The 18558-nt window shown below is 44.7% G+C and overlaps 2 protein-coding genes across 2 annotated transcripts in view; both read left to right on the top strand.

Moving 5' to 3' along the window:
- Positions 1–325: 325 nt before the first annotated feature.
- Positions 326–16915, top strand: cdan1 (codanin 1). Its single transcript, XM_048228097.1, has 29 exons — positions 326–554; positions 825–1011; positions 1864–2609; positions 2765–2944; positions 3383–3570; positions 3853–3966; positions 4200–4278; positions 4421–4541; positions 5118–5227; positions 5450–5539; positions 5626–5701; positions 6175–6380; positions 6740–6872; positions 7018–7161; positions 7321–7487; positions 7635–7716; positions 7902–7982; positions 8140–8194; positions 9034–9173; positions 9439–9542; positions 10152–10301; positions 10569–10632; positions 11012–11090; positions 11302–11522; positions 13676–13783; positions 14008–14071; positions 14574–14734; positions 15265–15375; positions 15710–16915. Exons 2-29 carry the CDS (start codon positions 928–930, stop codon positions 15806–15808), a joined length of 3957 nt encoding a protein of 1318 aa, XP_048084054.1. The 5' UTR covers positions 326–554; positions 825–927; the 3' UTR covers positions 15809–16915.
- A 496-nt stretch (positions 16916–17411) lies between these two features.
- LOC125284406 (stAR-related lipid transfer protein 9-like) overlaps positions 17412–18558 on the top strand; it is a 33862-nt gene continuing 32715 nt past the window's right edge. Inside the window, exon 1 of the mRNA XM_048228341.1 lies at positions 17412–17656. Coding sequence (XP_048084298.1) covers positions 17610–17656 — 47 coding nt within the window. The 5' untranslated portion in view covers positions 17412–17609. The remainder of the gene's footprint in view (positions 17657–18558) is intronic.

Raw genomic sequence — 18558 nt, 5'->3', positions numbered from 1 at the left:
GCTACATGAAAAGACCAAACTACCAGAACCTACATATTTTTTTATCACAATTTCTATCTATAGGTATTCCTTATTTGGTGTACTGACTAGAGACAATTAATTAACAAACATAGGCTATTCATCTATATTCAGTGTATACTGTAAGTAACCTAGGCTAAAGTAAAGTTGTTTCCCCTTTTTTTGGACTAATACTGACATCTATTGGCTAAATGAGGCTTAAAGGCAGTTGGCCCACAGCATTTGCCTGAAGGCTTCCTTTACCAGAAGAAGGCTGGAAGAAGGAGCAGCTGCCACATTTGCATCAGCTGGGAGAACAGGCCTAGATTTGGTCTGTTTGAGGACTGTTTTGCCTGGGAGAGTCATGAATAGGCATCTAAACATATGTTTCCTTATACCTAATCATATAGCCTAACTGAACACTGTATGTTACATAATAGCCTATAGTAGCCTACATAACATAACTTGTGCAGGGAGAACAGACATAGGCTAATATGCAGCTATAAAGCTGGAAGCTTGGGCTACAGAAGGCTTGGCCCACCTTCAGGGAACTACAGGTATGATGCATTTGGACACTTTAGTTAATCGTTGCTACTTGCAAAATCCACCATGCAATTTTGAATTAGCATGTCCTTATACCCTTGTTTGAGCTTTAGTTAGGCTATTGGTTGCATTATAGAGCTGGGTAGGTCTATAAGATGATCAACCTTCTTTTTCCCCAAACCGACATTTTCCCCAGAATGAATGGTTTACTTTAACATTTTACCTGTATTTGTTTATTTGGACATTGATTAGAGGACAATGACACAGTAGTTTTCCATTTTCAGTCTTCTCTCTGTGCGCGTTTGTGTCAGCGCGCTCCTCTACCATCGTCTTGCCATACGCCTCCCCTTGCTTCCACGCGCAAAAGTTAGCAATGCGCGTGCTCAGATGAGAATGGCGGCTCTTTTGGAATCGCTGGTGCTGGGGAAAGTACGGGCCGATAAGGCCCTACTTTGGCTTAGATACAAGCAGGTAAGTGTATGATTAAACTTTATATGAAATATCGAATATCATCTGTTCTGAATGATTTGAAACGAAGCATAGATGTAGATTGTCGAAGTAAGACGTGTCATGTGTCAAGACTGAAACTTAGCACGAACAAGCTGGCTGTCGCTAACTTGTCAACAGTAACATTATAGGTCGTTTATTGTCCACTGCAGGCGAACACATCGTATTTCTTCGTATTCCTGTTTGTTCATCTTCTGTAATTGCATGGATACCTACAATATTGCCTTGTCATGCTACGTGGAGCAATATGAGCTGTTGAAGCATTAACGTTAGCGATATTTACCAAATTAGCAGATGTACAGTTAGCGAGTTAACAATCGCTTGCCAGACTGATTTTGGCAGCAAGTAACCTAGAGATTGTCTTTATTGTGTCAGTTATTCTGGCGTTACTGTTTTAACATCAGCTTTAAGGCAGCAAACGCCTTACGTGAAAACAGTCGTGCAGCCTACAACATAACCCTGATTGCTGTTCTACTTGAAATTGTCAGCTAGCTGCATGGGCTTTGCAGTTATTGTGCAGTTATTGTGTAAATGACACGTATCTTAGACTAAATTTAGCTAAATTTAGGGCATTTCAGAATTTACAGATGATTTCAACCTCTTCTGTAAGTCATAACGGGAATGAATCAATGGCATTAATTAAATGTTTGTGAACCCTGACATAAATGTATCCCCTTCCCACAGTTTATATAGTCTTGCTTACTATATTTCCCAGATAAATATAAAATAAAAATATAATTTGTTGGACAGCAAAGGATGATTCTCTGGTGCTTTGGAAATCTCATAATATAACTAAGAATGAAATTGTCTCCGCAGAGCTCCAAAGACCAGCCATCATGTGAACCATTACTGCAGGTGCAGCGGCAGGAGTTTGTGTCTTTCCTGCTGAACTTCTTAAGAGATCAGAGCAGCCACACCCTCACCCATGGCCCCGCCACACCTGCCAAGACCCCCGTCAGCTCACGGTCAGCCACTCGCTCTGCGCGTCCGCCCAGTGAGCGCAGCAGGGGTGGCCGCTCCGCTGGGGGTGGCACCGGTCCCCGCAGCACCAGTCGCGTCCAGCTCTTCTCACCCGCCCCATCAGTGTCACCGCTGGGGGGTAGCCAGTGGGAAGGCTCAGCGGCTGGGGCCACCACCCAGAGTGGAGGCGAGGTCAGTGGGGTGAGCGGCATCAGCAGCCCTTCCTTCAGCTCGGTGTGGAGCCCTGCGCCACGGGCTCCGCAGTCGGACCGCCGCTCAGCTCATCGCTCCAGCCTGGGAGACTTCATGACCGTATCGCCACCTGAGATGCACCCACAGCACAGCCCCTCTGCGGCAGCAGGGCAGCAGCAGCAGCATCACCGTGGGCGAAGGCGCAGTGGGGGGTCTGGAGGTGTGGGCAGGGGGGGAGGCGGCCGCTGTTTCCAGCAGGAGGACCCCTCGGCGTCCTGGGAGAGGGGCGCTAGGAGAGGGAGGGGAGGTAGAGCTAGTGAGACAGTGTCACCTCCCACGCAAGTGACGCTCAACTTCAACAACTTAGAGGATTTCCCTCCGATGGGGGCATCCCAGCATGCATCACCAATGTGAGTATTTTGCGTCAGAACATCAACATTCATCCACATGTGTGTACATCTCATAATCTTAACATTTTATATGGATAGCAAATGTGTAATTAGATAAGCATACTTAATGCACAACTGAGCAGTCTGATACTCAGGTCAGTGTTGTTTATCTTCAGCTTGACCAAACCTTCCCGGCGCATCAACCCTACTCCGGTGAGCGTGGAGCGGCCTCACTCACGACCCAAGAGCTGTTTCACCTCCACGCCGCTCAGCAAGCCCTGCAGCCCCCCCACCATCCCAGAGGTGGGCAGTGTGCCGAGCCTGCAGGAGGAGAGAGAGATGCTGAGGAGAGAGAAGTAGGTTGGATGGGATGGATTGGGGGATATGTGTAAATGGATGAATGGGTGTGTAATTGGGTTTATACGAGTAGAGTTTCTGTGAGCGATCTCCCATGTGTCGGACAGGAGTGCTGTTATGAGTTAGGTGAAGTGTGAGTCTTTATCATGCCAGGTTATGATAAAGCACTGCACAGAGAAGCAGATACATGGTGCAGGTTTTATATAACTGAGGTCAGTAAATACAATTCAGTTGGTTTGGATTGATGACTAGACTAGTTGTTAGTTTGTTTGTAAGTTGACACTTGTTTGGACTGTGTTGCTAAGTTGTCGTCCATCTTGGGGTGGTTTTCTGGAGATATGTCCTCTGTCTTTCTGTCTAATGACCCTGGGTAATTGGGTCCCATTTTCTCTATCATCCAACCCCCAATCTTCTCGGTTACCCACCCTCTCCTCCAGGTCTAAACTCCAGCAGCAGACATGCTCACCCCTGAAGCCTACGCCAGAACCCTGTACACCTACCAAACAGGTGCGCATGGACTCCACCATAGCACAGGACCCCCAGGCACCCAGCCCTGACCCTTCCAAAGTCACTCTGACCACTGAGCTGGACCTGTTCACTGAACTCTACTGCACATGCATTTCAGGTCAGTGGCCTACAGGGGGTGCTACGGACACCTAAGGTTTACCTAAATCTGGGTTGTGGTGAATTTTACTAAGTATGTTGTTATGAAGCATGTTGTGGTATACTTGATGTTCATTTGTGAGTGGTTTTGTAGTTTTCTTAATGTGAGTGTTTTAATATTTTAACCATTAAGCTCCGTTCACATATATGTTTTTGGTTGCTTGCCTCAATAGTCTCTTGTTACTTGTAGTCTGAATGGGACTTTACCGGTTAAGATGCATGTTTTTTGTGCTCGTCACTATAGAGAACCTTGTGCCTAATGTGTTCCTGGAGCTGTTCTTCGTGCTACAGTTGCTGACGTGTCGCAGCCCTCCGGCTCCAGAAGCGGACAGGGACAGTCTTTGTAGCAGTGGTCAAGGTGAGACAGGCTCAAGTCTCAAGTGCTCATCCGTGGATGTAGTTATTTCTGCAAGAATATTTTTTTTTCAACGTGACTGTTTTTTATGGGATGTATTCTAAAAGAATGGTTTGAAGAATTACTGTCCTCTGACTATTTTTTTAAATTATTTAGTTAAGTGTTCTAGTCCAGTTTATTTCCAGTTCCAGACTTTGTGTGAGTGACATTTTGTTTTGTATTGAATTTCATTGCAGACGTGCTGGAGAGGGGCTACTTCAGAGATGTCCACAACTGCGTGTATTTTGCTGTCAAAGTTCTAGAAACTCAGTTTGAGTGAGTACTAACGGTTATGCATCCTGTATCCATATTATAAAGCCTGCCATGGCCTGTGGTTTTATTAAGCAGAAATGAACACGCTTAGACCAAGTTGTTTAGACATGGAACGGTCTGTCATGATCCCATCACTGTTGCCCAGGTTGGTGTCTCACCTGGACAAGGGCACTCTGCGTCTGCTGTCGGAGAATGAGAGGGTGGGCTTGTTCGCTCCTGCACTGAGAGATCGGCTGGCCCTTGCACAGGACAACAGCACAGCCAAGGTAAACAAGAACGGCACTAAAACTCAATCAGACCTGACAAGACCGGATTCTGGGCAAATATGCAAAGCCTAAGTCATAGGCCACATGCCATGAATGGTGTCTGAAAAGTGAAGACATACAGTACAGTATGTTAGTGTTGAAATGATCAGGGTGGAACTTTTTTATTTTGCATCTTGGCTAGTGGTGCAACGGACCATTCCCCACGGTTCAGAGCGCAGATGAACTGCAGATTGGTGCAAAGTTTGAAAATAGTAATTAATAATTCATTAATAATAATGCCGTGAAAAATGTCAATGTGAAAGGTCTGTGTGGTCATGGATGCTCACTTTTTTATTATCCATAAGAATCCAGTAATTCACAAACTAAGGAACTGGCTTGCCATAATGCATATTTAGAAGAAACTTCATTTTAGAAGCTTTCTTCACCAAAAAATTGATCCACGACTTAAAAACTTTTATCTGGTCCGAACCGTGAGTTTTATGACTCCGTTGCACCCCTAATCTTTCATACTAGGCCTTCACACACCGTATTGGTGGTCAGATTATCACACTGGAATTGACCCATGTATGCCTCCAGGTCTCCCCCTCTCTGCCCGCCTTCATCCACTCGGTGCCATTCCAGCCGGCCACAGACAATCGCTCCAACTTCAGCTGTGACAAAGCCTTTCACATATTCAAGAAACAAAGGTGAGCTAGAGAGAAATCTGGACTAGGTTTAACACTTGATGGCTGTAAACTAAACTAGTCATTTTCAGAAGTCAGAAAGGCAATGTTTTTATTTTTAAGCATCATCAAAAATCAATTTGTATGTTAGCATGGCCTAGTGGTGTCTTATTTTTAGTTGGTTTTCTGCAATGAAGGCACTCCATAAACTAAATGACTTATACAACTGATTACATTGTTGCCCAGGGATATCTTTTATGAGCTGCTGAGAGACTGGGAGGATTTCCATAAGGGGCCTGGCTGGGAGTTTGAGGCAGCTCTGGGCAGCAGAGTCCGGTGAGTCACTTGACACTTTTGCTATGTAATCTATTTGCCTTGTGGAGTTGGTAACCAGCTCCCTGACCTGTGATTTGTCCTTTCAGGATGATGGTCAGTCAGCTGACGGCTGCAGGGAATCATGCTCACTTCGCTCGGCTGTTCCAGAAGCAGCTAGTCCAGGTGAGCATTGGAGGACGGGGCTTGTTTCCATGACGCATACCGGTTCTTTTTCCCCTCACCCTCTTTTTCCTCTCTCTCTTTCTCTTTCTTTCTCTATCTCTCTCCATCTCCACCCTCTCCCTCTCTCTAATTCACTCACTATTTCTTTCTTTCTCTCTCTCTCTTTCTATCCTTCGCTCCAGGCAAGAAAGCCAAATGACTGAAATTACCACACAAATTAACTTACATTACAGTGACTCTGAATAGTTTTCTGAATTCCTTTACTCGACTTTGTCTTTTACAAGTAATCTGTGTTTTAAATGAACATTCCTACAATTTGACAGTTTGTCATTTGTTTGTTTGTGTATCCCTGCCATATATCACGGGTTTCCACTTAAAATGAACTCACTTCACAAGTGTGCAACTTTCAAACTCTCAAAGACGCTTTCACTACCCCTCTGCTCTCCATACCCTCTTCTGTCCTCCTCTCCCAGATGTGTAAAGAGCCGGGGGTGCGAGGCTCCTTTGGCGAGGCCCCTGACGCAGACGTGCTGAGCATCCTGGGAGCAGACGGCCTGAGCCGGCTGAAGCGTCTACAGGAGCGCCTGATCCAGCCGCAGGGCTTCATGGGTCCCTGCCCCCCGCCCTCCTTCCCAGGGTACCAGGAGTTCTTCAGAGACTTCCTACAGACGGCCAGCTGGTGAGTGTGGTGAAAGTGCTCCTCCATAAATAGCTGTAACCTTGAGCTGCAGGAGTCTGCAGCTGATTTGTCCTGGAGATAACGTAGCTCGGGTCCAGCAGCCTAGTAGACTTCCGCTCACCCTGCTCGATATGGAACATTAACATAATGGATCATTTTATCTCATTCAAGTGTAAGAATAATACAAGGGTCTGCTAGTGATTCTTTGACCTTCCCTGAAGTTGTTAATGCAAAATCTGGGATAACAAAATACAAAATTACATTATGCAAATCTGGAATTATATCACACAGTTATATCAGACAAGTTTGAGCAGCATGTTTGGAGGGTAGGGGCTTCAGTGTGGTTTTGCTGTGTGCAGTTGCCAGCTGAACCAGCACCTGAAGGACAGCATGTGCCAGGAACTGCTGCTTCTGGACGAGGTGTCCATCCTCGGGTCGCCAGCAGGTGGCAGTGGTGGTGAAGAGGAAGGAGACGGGGACATGGACCAACAGGTCCGTCTAGTGGAAGGCCTATCAATGTCTACACAGTATATGTGTTTATTCAAGGTTCTCCTGGTACTTTGCCTCATCAGCCTCTGCTTAATATTTTTCTCCTTCCTCCTCTCTCTCTCTCTCTCTCTCTCTCTCTCTCTCTCAGGATGAGAAGCAGAGGTTCTCCTCAGTGCTCCTTGTAGCTCGTTTGCTGGCTAAGTTCCTGGGATTCATCTCCTTCCTGCCTTACCACACGTCTGATCCTCCATCCAAAGAGATCCAGCAGGCAGCCATTGCACTGCGTAGCAAGGTGTGTGTGTGTTTTGATCATCGTTTGTGGCGTTAAGAGGTTTGTGATCCACTGTGTCAGACAGATTTGAAATGTTTTCATGTCCTGAAGAGGTGTGTCCATGTGACCTGACGAGTTTGTAACTTGTTTTTTGACGATCGCGTGCTGCTCTGCCATCAGAGCTCTCCAGTGTTGGACGTCTGTGCAGTGTTGCGCAGTTGTGTGCGCAGACGCAGGCTGGTGCTGACCGTGCCCTGGCTGGTGGAGTTCCTGTCCATGATGGACTACACCGGACCCTACCTGCCCTGCTTCAGAGCTGCGTTAGGCTTACTGCTGCACCTCTACAGGTAGAGAAACGCGCACACACACACACACACACACACACACACACACACACACACTCATTCTCTCTCTCTCAAGACTCAACTCATTAACAGCTGAAAACAGCTAGATAAGTTTACTGAGCACATTATGTATGTGTTTGTGTGTGACAGGCGAGTGCTGCTGGGCAGAGGAGCTGAGATGTGTTACCTGAATCAGCTGCTACTGGTTGCAGTCCTGGGCTGGCTCTTCCAGGTGAGTCAACATAGGCCCTTCCCATGTTCACTCATATTGTCATCATTGTTATCAAATGTAAATAGTATTGTGCTTTCATAGAAGGCATATTCCCATATCATGGCTATGCTTATAGACAGCTCCTAATGTAATATGCACAAGCAGCTTGCCTGTTTATTTCCCTTCTACCCCTCCCACTGTTTCAGATCCCTGTGTTTCCAGAGGACCTCGTATTCAGTGAGGAGCTGGACTTCAATGAAGAGACCTTGGTTGGTTCCCAGGGCCTGGTGAGTACCATCCTTTCTTCCATGTATGGAAAGTGCTGTTCCATTCCCATAGACCGTCTTTGAGTTTCCAAAACTGTCTTGATATCATCATTGGCCATCTTTCCACTGTGGGGTCAAAGGACCCAGAGCTAAGGTCAGACTGCTCTTGTCTCCACAGGACACCCTCCCCCTGGTGGACCAGCAGCTGCTCTACACCTGCTGCCCGTTCTTGGGTAAGAGAAGGCTCTGGTTTTAGATATACTGTATGACCCTAATTTGAAAGACGGGCAATTAACAAAGCAAATTTTCTTGTATATGAACTAGGGGTGTCACGATTTCAATTTTCAAAGTCGAAATTGATCGAAATTACATCTGGATCTCGAACTTCGAACTCAGAGGTCGAACCGAAGATGTAGCCACACCCCCAATGTTACGTCCAGCACACACACACACACACACACACACACACACACACACACACACACACACACACACACACACACACACACACACGTGTTGAATTGCAGCGCATCAATACTCTTCTAACTTCTAAGTAAAAAACAAAACAAAAAAAGGAACACTATACTTGTCTCTTCAGAGTGTGCTGAAACAATCAAATTATCATTCTGTGTTTTATTTCACCACGTCTATGTTTAATGTCTGTTCTGTTTACTACCTTGTGGTAGGAACGATTTCAGAAACGGAATAGGTGAAGGCTGAAAAAGTAAACATTAGAAATGCATTAATAGTAATATCATTAAAAAAATATTGAAAATCGAATCGAATCGTGACTTTAAAATCGAAAATTTGGAGAATCGTGACCCCCTAACAACTGAAGCGATTGGGTGGCGTGTGAGTGCATTGCGGTGACCCACCCAGGTTTGCTTTAAAGGTTTTGCTTATGATGGTAAATTGGCAAAACAATGTAATTAAATTAACTTAAGTTTATTTTTGCTCATTGCCTGACAATGAAATTAGGGCCCATAATGTCAATATGCATTGACCTCCCTGAAATGTCTTTTAAAGTGTTTCATGAGTATTGATCTTCATGGCGTTGTGTTATGATTGGCAGGTGAGTTCCGAAAGCTGCTAGCAGCCTTTGTGGCAGGAAGCAGTGCCAAGAGTGGGGGCCTCATACGTAAGATTACGCCCACCTCTGCTGATGCTGAGCCTAGAGACCCACCCACAACCCGCTCCCAGCAGAAACTACAGGTACTCAACCTCAGATACACCCTCTTATCCATCAGTTCAGTCACAACACACATGTGGTTTACAAAATGAACTATGGGTTGGAGGACACAAAGGGCAAATCACGGAGATGATGAACCAGGAATTGGGTCAGCCTCACTTAATCTGTACTGACAATTTCCTTATAATCCAAACCCAACATAATCGCAAGGCATCTTTCTTTTGTCCAATAACATGTATTTGTGTACTTGTTTGTGTAGTCATCATCATACTGTATTCATTATTTCAGATGGAGTTGGAACAGGCATTCTTCCACAACCAACCTGCATCTCTGAAAAGAACCGTGGACTTTGTGGCAGAGCGAGTCAGCTCCAACTGTGTCAAACACATCAAGTGAGTCTTGCTCACCACACCTTGGTGATGTGCCAGGGCATCTATCTATCTAGAAATTGCAGGAACGTCTGTGTGTGTGTGTGTGTGTGTGTGTGTGTGTGTGTGTGTGTGTGTGTGTGTGTGTGTGTGTGTGTGTGTGTGTGTGTGTGTGTGTGTGTGTGTGTGTGTGTGTGTGTGTGTGTGTGTGTGTGTGTGTGTGTGCGCACGCCAGAGGCAGAGAGGGTAAGCGGAGTTTTGTATCAGGAGTCTGAAGTATCAGGAAGTTATTCAATAAGCTTAACAATAATATAGCCTTAACTCAAAACAGCTATTAGGCTTGTGTCATTCTGATCTATAGAAATGTCACATGCAGCCATGCCTGCTTAGGCTACTGCACATTAATAATTATAGGTTAATATTCAGTATTCATTATTGAATGCTTAGCTAGAATGATGTTTTCCCTGTCATCCTATTTTTATATGTAATTGGGCTATGGGTTTTCTACAGGAATGGCATGTTTGAATGGGCACTGCACTAGTTCAATTAAGCCATGTTTGGGCTTGATTAAATACTTCGGACAAGTTTTGAAATGAACACTGTGGCCGTCTCTGCCCTACTTGTTGTGTGTAGGGCGACTTTGGTGGCAGAGCTGGTGAAGGGTGGCGAGCGGACCCTGAGGGAGGCGCTGGCTGTGGAAAGTGCCAACGTGGCCAAGCTTAATGACGCCATCTGCACCCAGCTGTGTGATAAGGGCAAGCAGGCACATGAGAGGGCCACCAGGTAAGGGGAAAAATCTTGTCACTCACCCCAGCCAGTTTTTTAATTTATTATTTATTTATTTATATATTTTAATCCGCCTGTATGTATTTAAATGCAAATTTTGTACACTATTATTTATTTTGTCTGTGTGTCTATATATACACACGTTTATGTGTGGCCATGCACGTGTGTTCATCCTTCTGTGTGTGTGTGTGTGTGTGTGTGTGTGTGTGTGTGTGTGTGTGTGTGTGTGTGTGTGTGTGTGTGCGCGTGCGCGTGCGCGTGCAGGTTCTGCAGTGAGAAGGGTCCAGAGGCTGTACGAGTCCTGTTGCCTGAGGAGACCTCTCCAGCAGTGAGTTAAAACACAGCTGAGCTAATTCATCATCTTATGCTATTTAGTCTGTGATTTATTCTTTCATTATATGGGTTTTTAATGGGCACCATTAACATGAAGACTTGCTTGCCAGGCGCATGGTAAATCAACAGCTGAATATTTATCGACTGTTGCTTGGCGATTGTTAATTGCCGCTTACATGGCTGTCACGCTATCTCGTCGATGAAACACCCCGTTTGTCTTTACTGTTCATTAGTGAGACGGGCATATAAGCATTGGAAAATTGTTGGAGTTAACTGTGTGTGTGTGTGTGCTTGTGTCCCTGTGTGTTTGTATGTCTGTATGTGTGTTTTTGTAACTTCCATATGCATGCATGTTAATGAATATTTGTGTGCAGGTTCTCAGCACTTCAGAAAGCATCACAACTCGGCTGGCCACAGAAAAGGCCTGCACCTGGCTCTCCTCCAACATCACAGGTATCTTGCCCGTTTCAGATTCATTGGGCCCCAAACATACACTCATGTCTGAGCAAGGAGACGATTGGCAGGACGCTGAAGTCACTCAGTGTATCCTGCACTGAAACACAACATGCATTACAATGCACACTCAAAGCATGGCAACAACGGCCATGTGTAGTCTGGAGATAGGGCGAGTTGCTGTTCTCTCATATTTGCAATCTGTTTTCAGCGTTGATCAAGAGGGAGTGGAAGACGGTGTTTGACCGTGTCCTGAAGACCCTTCCCTGCCCTCCACCCCCAAGCCCAGACATGTTGCCCGCGCCCCAGACTCAGACACCCACAGACGCCCAGAGAGGTGGTGGGGGAGGACCAGCCTCGGGGCAAACAGACTGTCCCTCAGAGTGCACTCACCAAGCCCCCAGAGCCTCCAACGTCCTCACGGAAATAAAGGTACGGACCCGGCTGTGCGAGGCTGCTTGGGAGAGAAGAGGCCCGGGCATGGCTCCAGTTGCAGGGTTGTGTAAGGTATGAGCTACACCAGGCGCGTAACTGAAGTGTTCCGTTCGCGACGCGTAAAATCCATTTTAGATGAATGGTCTATTTTTTTCGAATGTATGCGCCGCTATCACGTCTGGTGTAGCTACCTCCATTGATTAGGCCATCCTTAAAAATATTTTCGTTTGCCGTAACCCGACCGACCCTGTCAATTTAGAACCGACCCAAATATTTTTTTTTCCCCTTTTAGTCCGACCGACTTGCCGGTTGTAAACTTGCGTTAATACCGACCGATTGTTTTTTTTACTCTAAACAACCAATACAAATGCAATAAAATAATAGTTATTTTAGTAGGCCCAAGTATTGTGAATATAAATTGCCTACATGCAAACGTGGCTCACTTAAAAAAAAACCTGTGGCGTCATCTCTACACCATTGGTTTTACGCATGTCACTTCGTTTCATTCACACAAACTGATAACGCTGTTACGAAGTTCTGGAAGAACTGTGGCCAGATCTTTTCTCATCCCTTCTCCCCCTAGTCTAGCGGTGACCGTGTCGGAGTATTGAAATTGGTTGTGGTCTATTCAGCATTTCTCCAAATATGGGTCCTCAACATGGAGACTGCTGAGTCGTGGAGTGAAATTAGGCCCGGTGCTTCATCTGATAATTTGCTGCGCAGTTGATCAAGAAACCGCGGATCGACGAAAAAAGAAAACAAACGTTTCTGCTATCGATGTCATTAAACATGGAGCCCTACAATTAAGTGGTGGTATGAGCATTCAGTCAATCTTGGCGTCTCTTGAGAGAAAACTGAAACTAATCGATAACGTTGGTATCAAAGCTCGCTTCAACCTGTTGGAAGGCTATTTATTTATTTAACTAAACTTAATAGAACGGCGTTGTTTTTGGAACTTCCTTAGAAACAGAGCAGAGACTGTATAATACACTGTATAGCATTGAGTAGGCCTATTGTATAGTCAAATTTCAATATAACGTGGCCAAGAGCTATTGTAGCCTTCTTTCTGGGTACATGTAGATGAGCCCTATGACCCAAAAGTCTGCCATGACCGGGCCTCAGGTCAAAGAAGTTTGATAAAGGCTGGTCTATATAACCTGCATCAGAATGAGGTTTGCAATGGTGCGCCTGAAGGCACGGGTTGAAGACCCAGTCAGTTACGTCACGATATGCACATTTGTGTAAATTCATTCCTAGGTAATCAACATGACCAAAATTGAACTTTTTTTTTTACTTTGAATCTTGAAAAAAAAAATATTGACCTACCTACCGACCCATTTTTATTTTTTTTTTGGCTGTTACTGCAAACAAAAATATTTTTAAGGATGGCCTTATAGTGGCAGCTAATTGTTGCAGCAGACGCTATGCGAACGGAACGCTTCAGTTACGCGCCTGGTGTAGCTTCACTGTAAGGGTGCAGTCTGTGTGATCCTAATTCCATATATTCTTTGGTGAATTTCAGCACATTTGTCCTCACGGTCCTCGCAACTCTTACAGGGAAGCTTTACCAGCCACATAACTGAAGCGTTGCGTCTGCTGCAATAATTAGCTTCCACTATAATCAATGGAAGTAGCTACACCAGACGTTCTGAAAAATAGACCATTCTTCTAAAATGGATTTTAACGCGTTTTAACGGAACACTTCAGTTACGCGCCTAGTGTAGCTTCCCTGTTAGCTGTCCATTCAGTGTTTACACTCTGGTGTTCACACACAGCCCTGTATCTGAAAATAGGACACATAAAGGCTCAGACCGAGACACTCCCAGCAGTCCCAACCAGTCAACAACATGCTTCAGAAGCACAGAAGGGAGGTGTGAGATTTGATTGTACATACACAATCTTTAGTGAATTATGTACTGCCCCTTTAAGTAGTGGTGTTATGCGTATGTGTTACCATTAACCTGGATCACCATACACCTCGCTTGTCCTGAGCTACTGGGGTGGCTGATGGCACTAGTGTTGACAGTGATAAATGCATTCTAAATAACAGCAGCAAGAGTAACAGATCAACTGGAGTATCAGTAGTGTTGGGAATTTAAAAGGCACCAAGGGATGATCCGTCTCATAAACATTAATGTGTTCTCTTCCAGGAAGTGTTGAGCATTGCAGTGGGACCTAGAACTGAGGATGAGGTGCTTACCATCCAGAAGCTACAGTCTCTACTGAACAGAGCCAGAGATACTCTAGAATGCCGGAAGGTACACCACACAGACATCCTCACACACAAATCACACAAAAACAAATACACGCATTCGCATGAGCCTGTAGATATGCTTCCTATAGTGTTGCAGAGATATTGATTCATTTGCATCATCTCAAGAAACAGGTGGTTATGTTCAGTGTGTTCATCTTTTTGACTTTGTCTGCATCTCTTGTCATTTTCCACACTTACCTGCTGTATGTCTGATGTATTTACCTGCAGTTTCTGTCTGTGGTGCCGGAGCAGATGCTGGTACGAAGCACAGTCATGTTGGCCTGCAGGCTTGGTGAGTGATACAGATCTAAAGCAACACGATGTAGTTCATTTACTTTACTTTGTTAGTCATTTTATTGTAATATCGGCTTCAAACTCATTTTGATACTACAATAGGGAGAATGGGGTCTTTGACATTGCAGATGTGCGCACCTGAAATGCCTGCCACCGTGTTATGTGACATTGTCACGAGTAGGAACATGACCCTTTTTGTCGAATTGGGTACCCCTTTAGTGTTAAATGGGCACACAGTATATTGACAACTGACAAAAAAGGAAATTGCATTGATATACACTGAGTTTTCAGTATGTATGCAACCATACTTCTCCCTGCTGTTGATGAATACTATTTACGGTTCATACCATGAGTAAGTTGGGAGCATGAATTTCCCAGATTTCCATTTATGTTCAACAATGTCCCTTTTTGCATGGACTACACTAATGTTATGTTTTGCTCTCTCTCTCCCTCTCTTTCTTTCTCTCTCTCTTTCTCCCTCTGCCTCTCTCTCTGATCAGTATCAGGGGAACTGCCGCTGGTCAGCCCCATGGACAGTGCAGGCCTCCGAGCCCTCCTGGAGCAGCTGGCGTGTCTGTGGGGTAGCAGCCCCCTCCCCTCTATACCGCTCCACCTGCTCTTCACCTCCTCCAACCTCACCGCCGTGCTCAACAACACAGATGTGAGTTCTGAAGCCCAGCTCATGGGACATGCAGAAGCGCACTGCATCTTTGCTTCATTTGCCACTGCCTGTTTCTCACAGGAAAATCGACCACAAGCTGCATAGAATATTGATGGCTGCTACATTGGAAGAGTTTCCACAACTTATTAAGTGTCAGCGGGCATTGAGCATTTTTCGACCCAAGCAGAGGCAGAAAGCTAGTTGAAGCTGAACATGAACAAAATCTGGCATAGTGATATGAATATGCGATAATTTGATAATTTGTTTGCTTCTGACAGCAATATTAGGAAGTACTGTAACAAGTACTTAAACTATAGTAGGTTTTTGGGACACTAGGGAAGACTATGCTGTTTCAGTGGTTTGTTTATTTGTTTGTCTATTTGTTTTTCCAGACAAAACCTCACACCACTAAAACAGATACACATGGCATTGCATTAAAAGCCTTTTATCCTATTTTTTTGTCATGCTTGCTCTCTCCTTCCTTCTCTTGTCTGCCTTGCTATCTTTCCTCCTCCTTTCTGCCTTCCCAGAATTGCCAAAACTTCAGGGTCTTGGTCCAGCTGCTTTTGGAGAAAGGACTTCTGGGAAAAGAAGATGTGGTGTCACATTGGAGAAGCTTATTGGAGCTGTCTTGGACAATGGTTACCCCAATTCCATCCCACAGCAAATCCAGTGTTTCCCATACATTGACTTACCTATTTGTGGCGGCCCACCACAATATCAACATTGACCACCACACAATGATTTTCCAGGTTGTACTAAATTGTGCTTAAATCTGGTTAGCATCATAACCAAGCTGCGCTAATTTGTTAAAAACTGTTGCATTCAAGTTAATTCTGCAAACATACCACTACAAATAGAATTCAATTCTGTGGGAAACACTGAAATTGTAACGTGAACAACTATGTGGACTCTGTAACATAACCTAAATAACTGGACTTGTTTGTGATCCAACAGAGCTCTGTTCTTTTTCAGGAGTCCATTGAGAAGATCCAGGAGCTGTCCATTTCCTCCGTACCCCCCGCACCTGTCTCTTTGCCAAGGCACAGAGATGTCCTGCAGATCTCCCATTGAACAGCAGATGGCACCCTTTCACCACATCACCCAGAGCACTTAAGGAAACTTTTTACAGGGTTTGCATGCTGAGATGTCACCATTACCAAGGACACATTACTTGGAGCGTACAACTCCTTCACGAAGGAGTACATGTGCTGCTAGCCAATCAGATGAGTTGGTTTTGAGTTGGTTGGCTCTTTGCTTAGTGTGTGAAAGTCATTTTCCCCTTTACTTGGAGTCTCTGCCATTGCTCATGAAATGACGTCATGGCCCTTAATGATGCTATTTCCTCTTAGGTTCTGTCCCAGATCTAAAGGGCCAGTGAATGATGTTTTGCGGTTAGTTTCAGCCACTGGCACAGACTCAGATGCTGTCAGGTTTCTTTTTTTTTCTAAAGTGCCTTTAGCATTTAGCAGCCAGACCATTTCATTAGAAACACCAATTTATATATTTCACTACTTTCAGGATAAATCCAGCCAGCCATCCTTATTTGGAATGAGAACATTCCCACAGGTTCCATAGTTCTGATTCACTCACTGGTGTTCTCCGTGACCTTGATGTGCTGTCCTCCTTTCCTGTCCCTCTGGCACATTTAGTGGGATTAAAGGAGAAAGGGGTTTCAGTGATGAAATCTAAATTGCCATATGTTCATCCAGTGCTTTATATGAACTGGCCCGTTTAAAGATGGGGTTTAGGGAAAAGACTGGCCAGGTGCCGGTGTCGCTTCGCTTTAAATTTGACAGTTAAAGGAGGGAAATGAGATGAAACTATAGGAATTGATGAGGTAAAATATAGAAGTTGATGAGGCACAGTTTGGAAATATAGAATGGTCTTTCAATGGAGTAATCAAGTTAATCAAAAGATTATTTAATTTTATATTTATATTTTAACAATATATCCAAATTATGTTTGTCATGTCTTGATATACACTGCAACTTTATATGAACATTCTGCTATGCTGCTTGTTATTTGGGAACTGTCTGTGTCTCATAAATGCATAGAGATGCATTTGTGATAGACTGTTAGTTCATGTTGGACTTGTTTTTCAAATGTCAGTTGCTTGTAAACTGTTGTCAAGTTTTAGGATAAATTTGTATACAAAAATAAAGATATTTTAAATGTGAAAATGAATTGCCTCGCTGGTCATATCAGACCATTTCAGGCTGTGCGTGTTTGTTTCCCTAAGCTTGACTATTGTCGAGAGTTGCCAGAAATAAAACATGCTAGCATCACCTTGTTAGCATCACGGTTCTGGACTCTGGCAGCACATCACTACCCGAATGTGTCCCTTGTATGGACACGGAGGCCCTTTTCTTTGGACCCAATTCATTTTAAATTCAAGTTTTGAGATTTCGCTGTCCTGAATTGACCTGTCCAAAATGCATTCCTAGATATTCTGTTTACAATCGAATTCAATAGATTAATAACTTGCATTCCTGTGTTTTGTTTTATGTAGATGCACATTGTTATCAAGAAACAGTCCATACCACTTATCAAGTCAGAAAATAAGGGAGGCATATTTGAATTCAAAACAAACTCCCCCCTAGCACACTGCATGGAGACACTCTCCGCCTCTTTGGCCCGTGCAGTCAGCTTGCCAGCAGGAAGTCTGAACGAACGCGCTCAGTCACATTCTCCGCTGTGACCTCGGAGGACATGGGCTAAATTCAACCAGGTGCACTAGCATGAATTACTGGACTAAATCGCCGATTCTTCGGTCCCATGCCATCAGTAAGCAGGCGTGGGAATTAATCAACGAGAGCAGTCCGAAGTTGCCATCCGTCTAGCGGCTAACGTGCCGCTGACTGGAGTCGGCAACATGGCAAACGTTAAAGTGGCGATTCGAGTACGTCCACTGAATTCCAGGTAATTACCAACAAACTTGCGAACTCTATGCGTAATATGTGGATATTGTCACCTGAATGCACACCTCGTTTAGATAGTTAGCACTATACAACCATGGTTGTATGTAGAATTTGACATGGATGTGCCTTCTGTAGTGGCGTGCCCATGTATGTAGCTGCTAGAGGGTTGCTAGGAGAGTGGTAAAGGTTTGACAGTAGCCTACAGAATTGGCGGCCAGGTGTCGTGGAAAAAAACATCACGCTTCACTAACTTAACTTCTCTCTTTTCAGTCGAAACTAACGTAATACTTTCAGTCATCACCTTTTCCCTTGCCGGAAAACTAAGAATGTGGTGGCAGTCCATGCCTTTGTCTTTGGAAGCGAAACAATGACAGTGTCTCCTAAAAGTTTGTTAACTGCTCTGCGCATGAGTCGTTTTGACTGAGTTCCTGAATTTACAGTGGGTCAAGGCAAGGGAAATGTGGATGGAAAACACCTCACTGTTTCTAAAAGCTTTTAGTATTTAAGTAAACAATATTAAACTTTACCGTTATAAGTAAGTAAGTATACTCTTTTGATCCCGTGAGGGAAATTTGGTCTCTGCATTTATCCCAATCCGTGAATTAGTGAAACACACACAGCACACAGTGTACACACAGTGAGGTGAAGCACACACTAATCCCGGCGCAGTGAGCTGCCTGCATCAACAGCGACGCTCGGGAAGCAGTGAGGGGTTAGGTGCCTTGCTCAAGGGCACTCCAGCCGTGCCTGCTGGTCGAGGTTCGAACCGGCAACCCTCCGGTTACAGGTCCGAAGTGCTGCCCCTATGCAAAACTTTCCAGGACTAGCGTACCTGAATGAAATGTGGCATACAACCCCTAATAGCTTATGGAAAATATCTGCACTTTTCTTCTTGCTCCATTC

The sequence above is a fragment of the Alosa alosa genome, chromosome 19 (genome assembly GCF_017589495.1).
Source record: "Alosa alosa isolate M-15738 ecotype Scorff River chromosome 19, AALO_Geno_1.1, whole genome shotgun sequence".
NCBI classification, from domain to species: domain Eukaryota; kingdom Metazoa; phylum Chordata; class Actinopteri; order Clupeiformes; family Clupeidae; genus Alosa; species Alosa alosa.
Note: the sequence above shows the minus strand (reverse complement) of the source record. Positions and strands in the feature narration are given on the sequence as shown.

Bases quoted from the DNA above. Each gene is read 5' to 3' on its own strand.
- cdan1 (XM_048228097.1), top strand. From the start codon at position 928: ATGAGAATGGCGGCTCTTTTGGAATCGCTGGTGCTGGGGAAAGTACGG. The intron at 7,983-8,139 runs GTGAGTACCATC...TTGTCTCCACAG, and splicing joins TGGTTGGTTCCCAGGGCCTG to GACACCCTCCCCCTGGTGGA. The intron at 10,302-10,568 runs GTAAGGGGAAAA...GTGCGCGTGCAG, and splicing joins GCACATGAGAGGGCCACCAG to GTTCTGCAGTGAGAAGGGTC.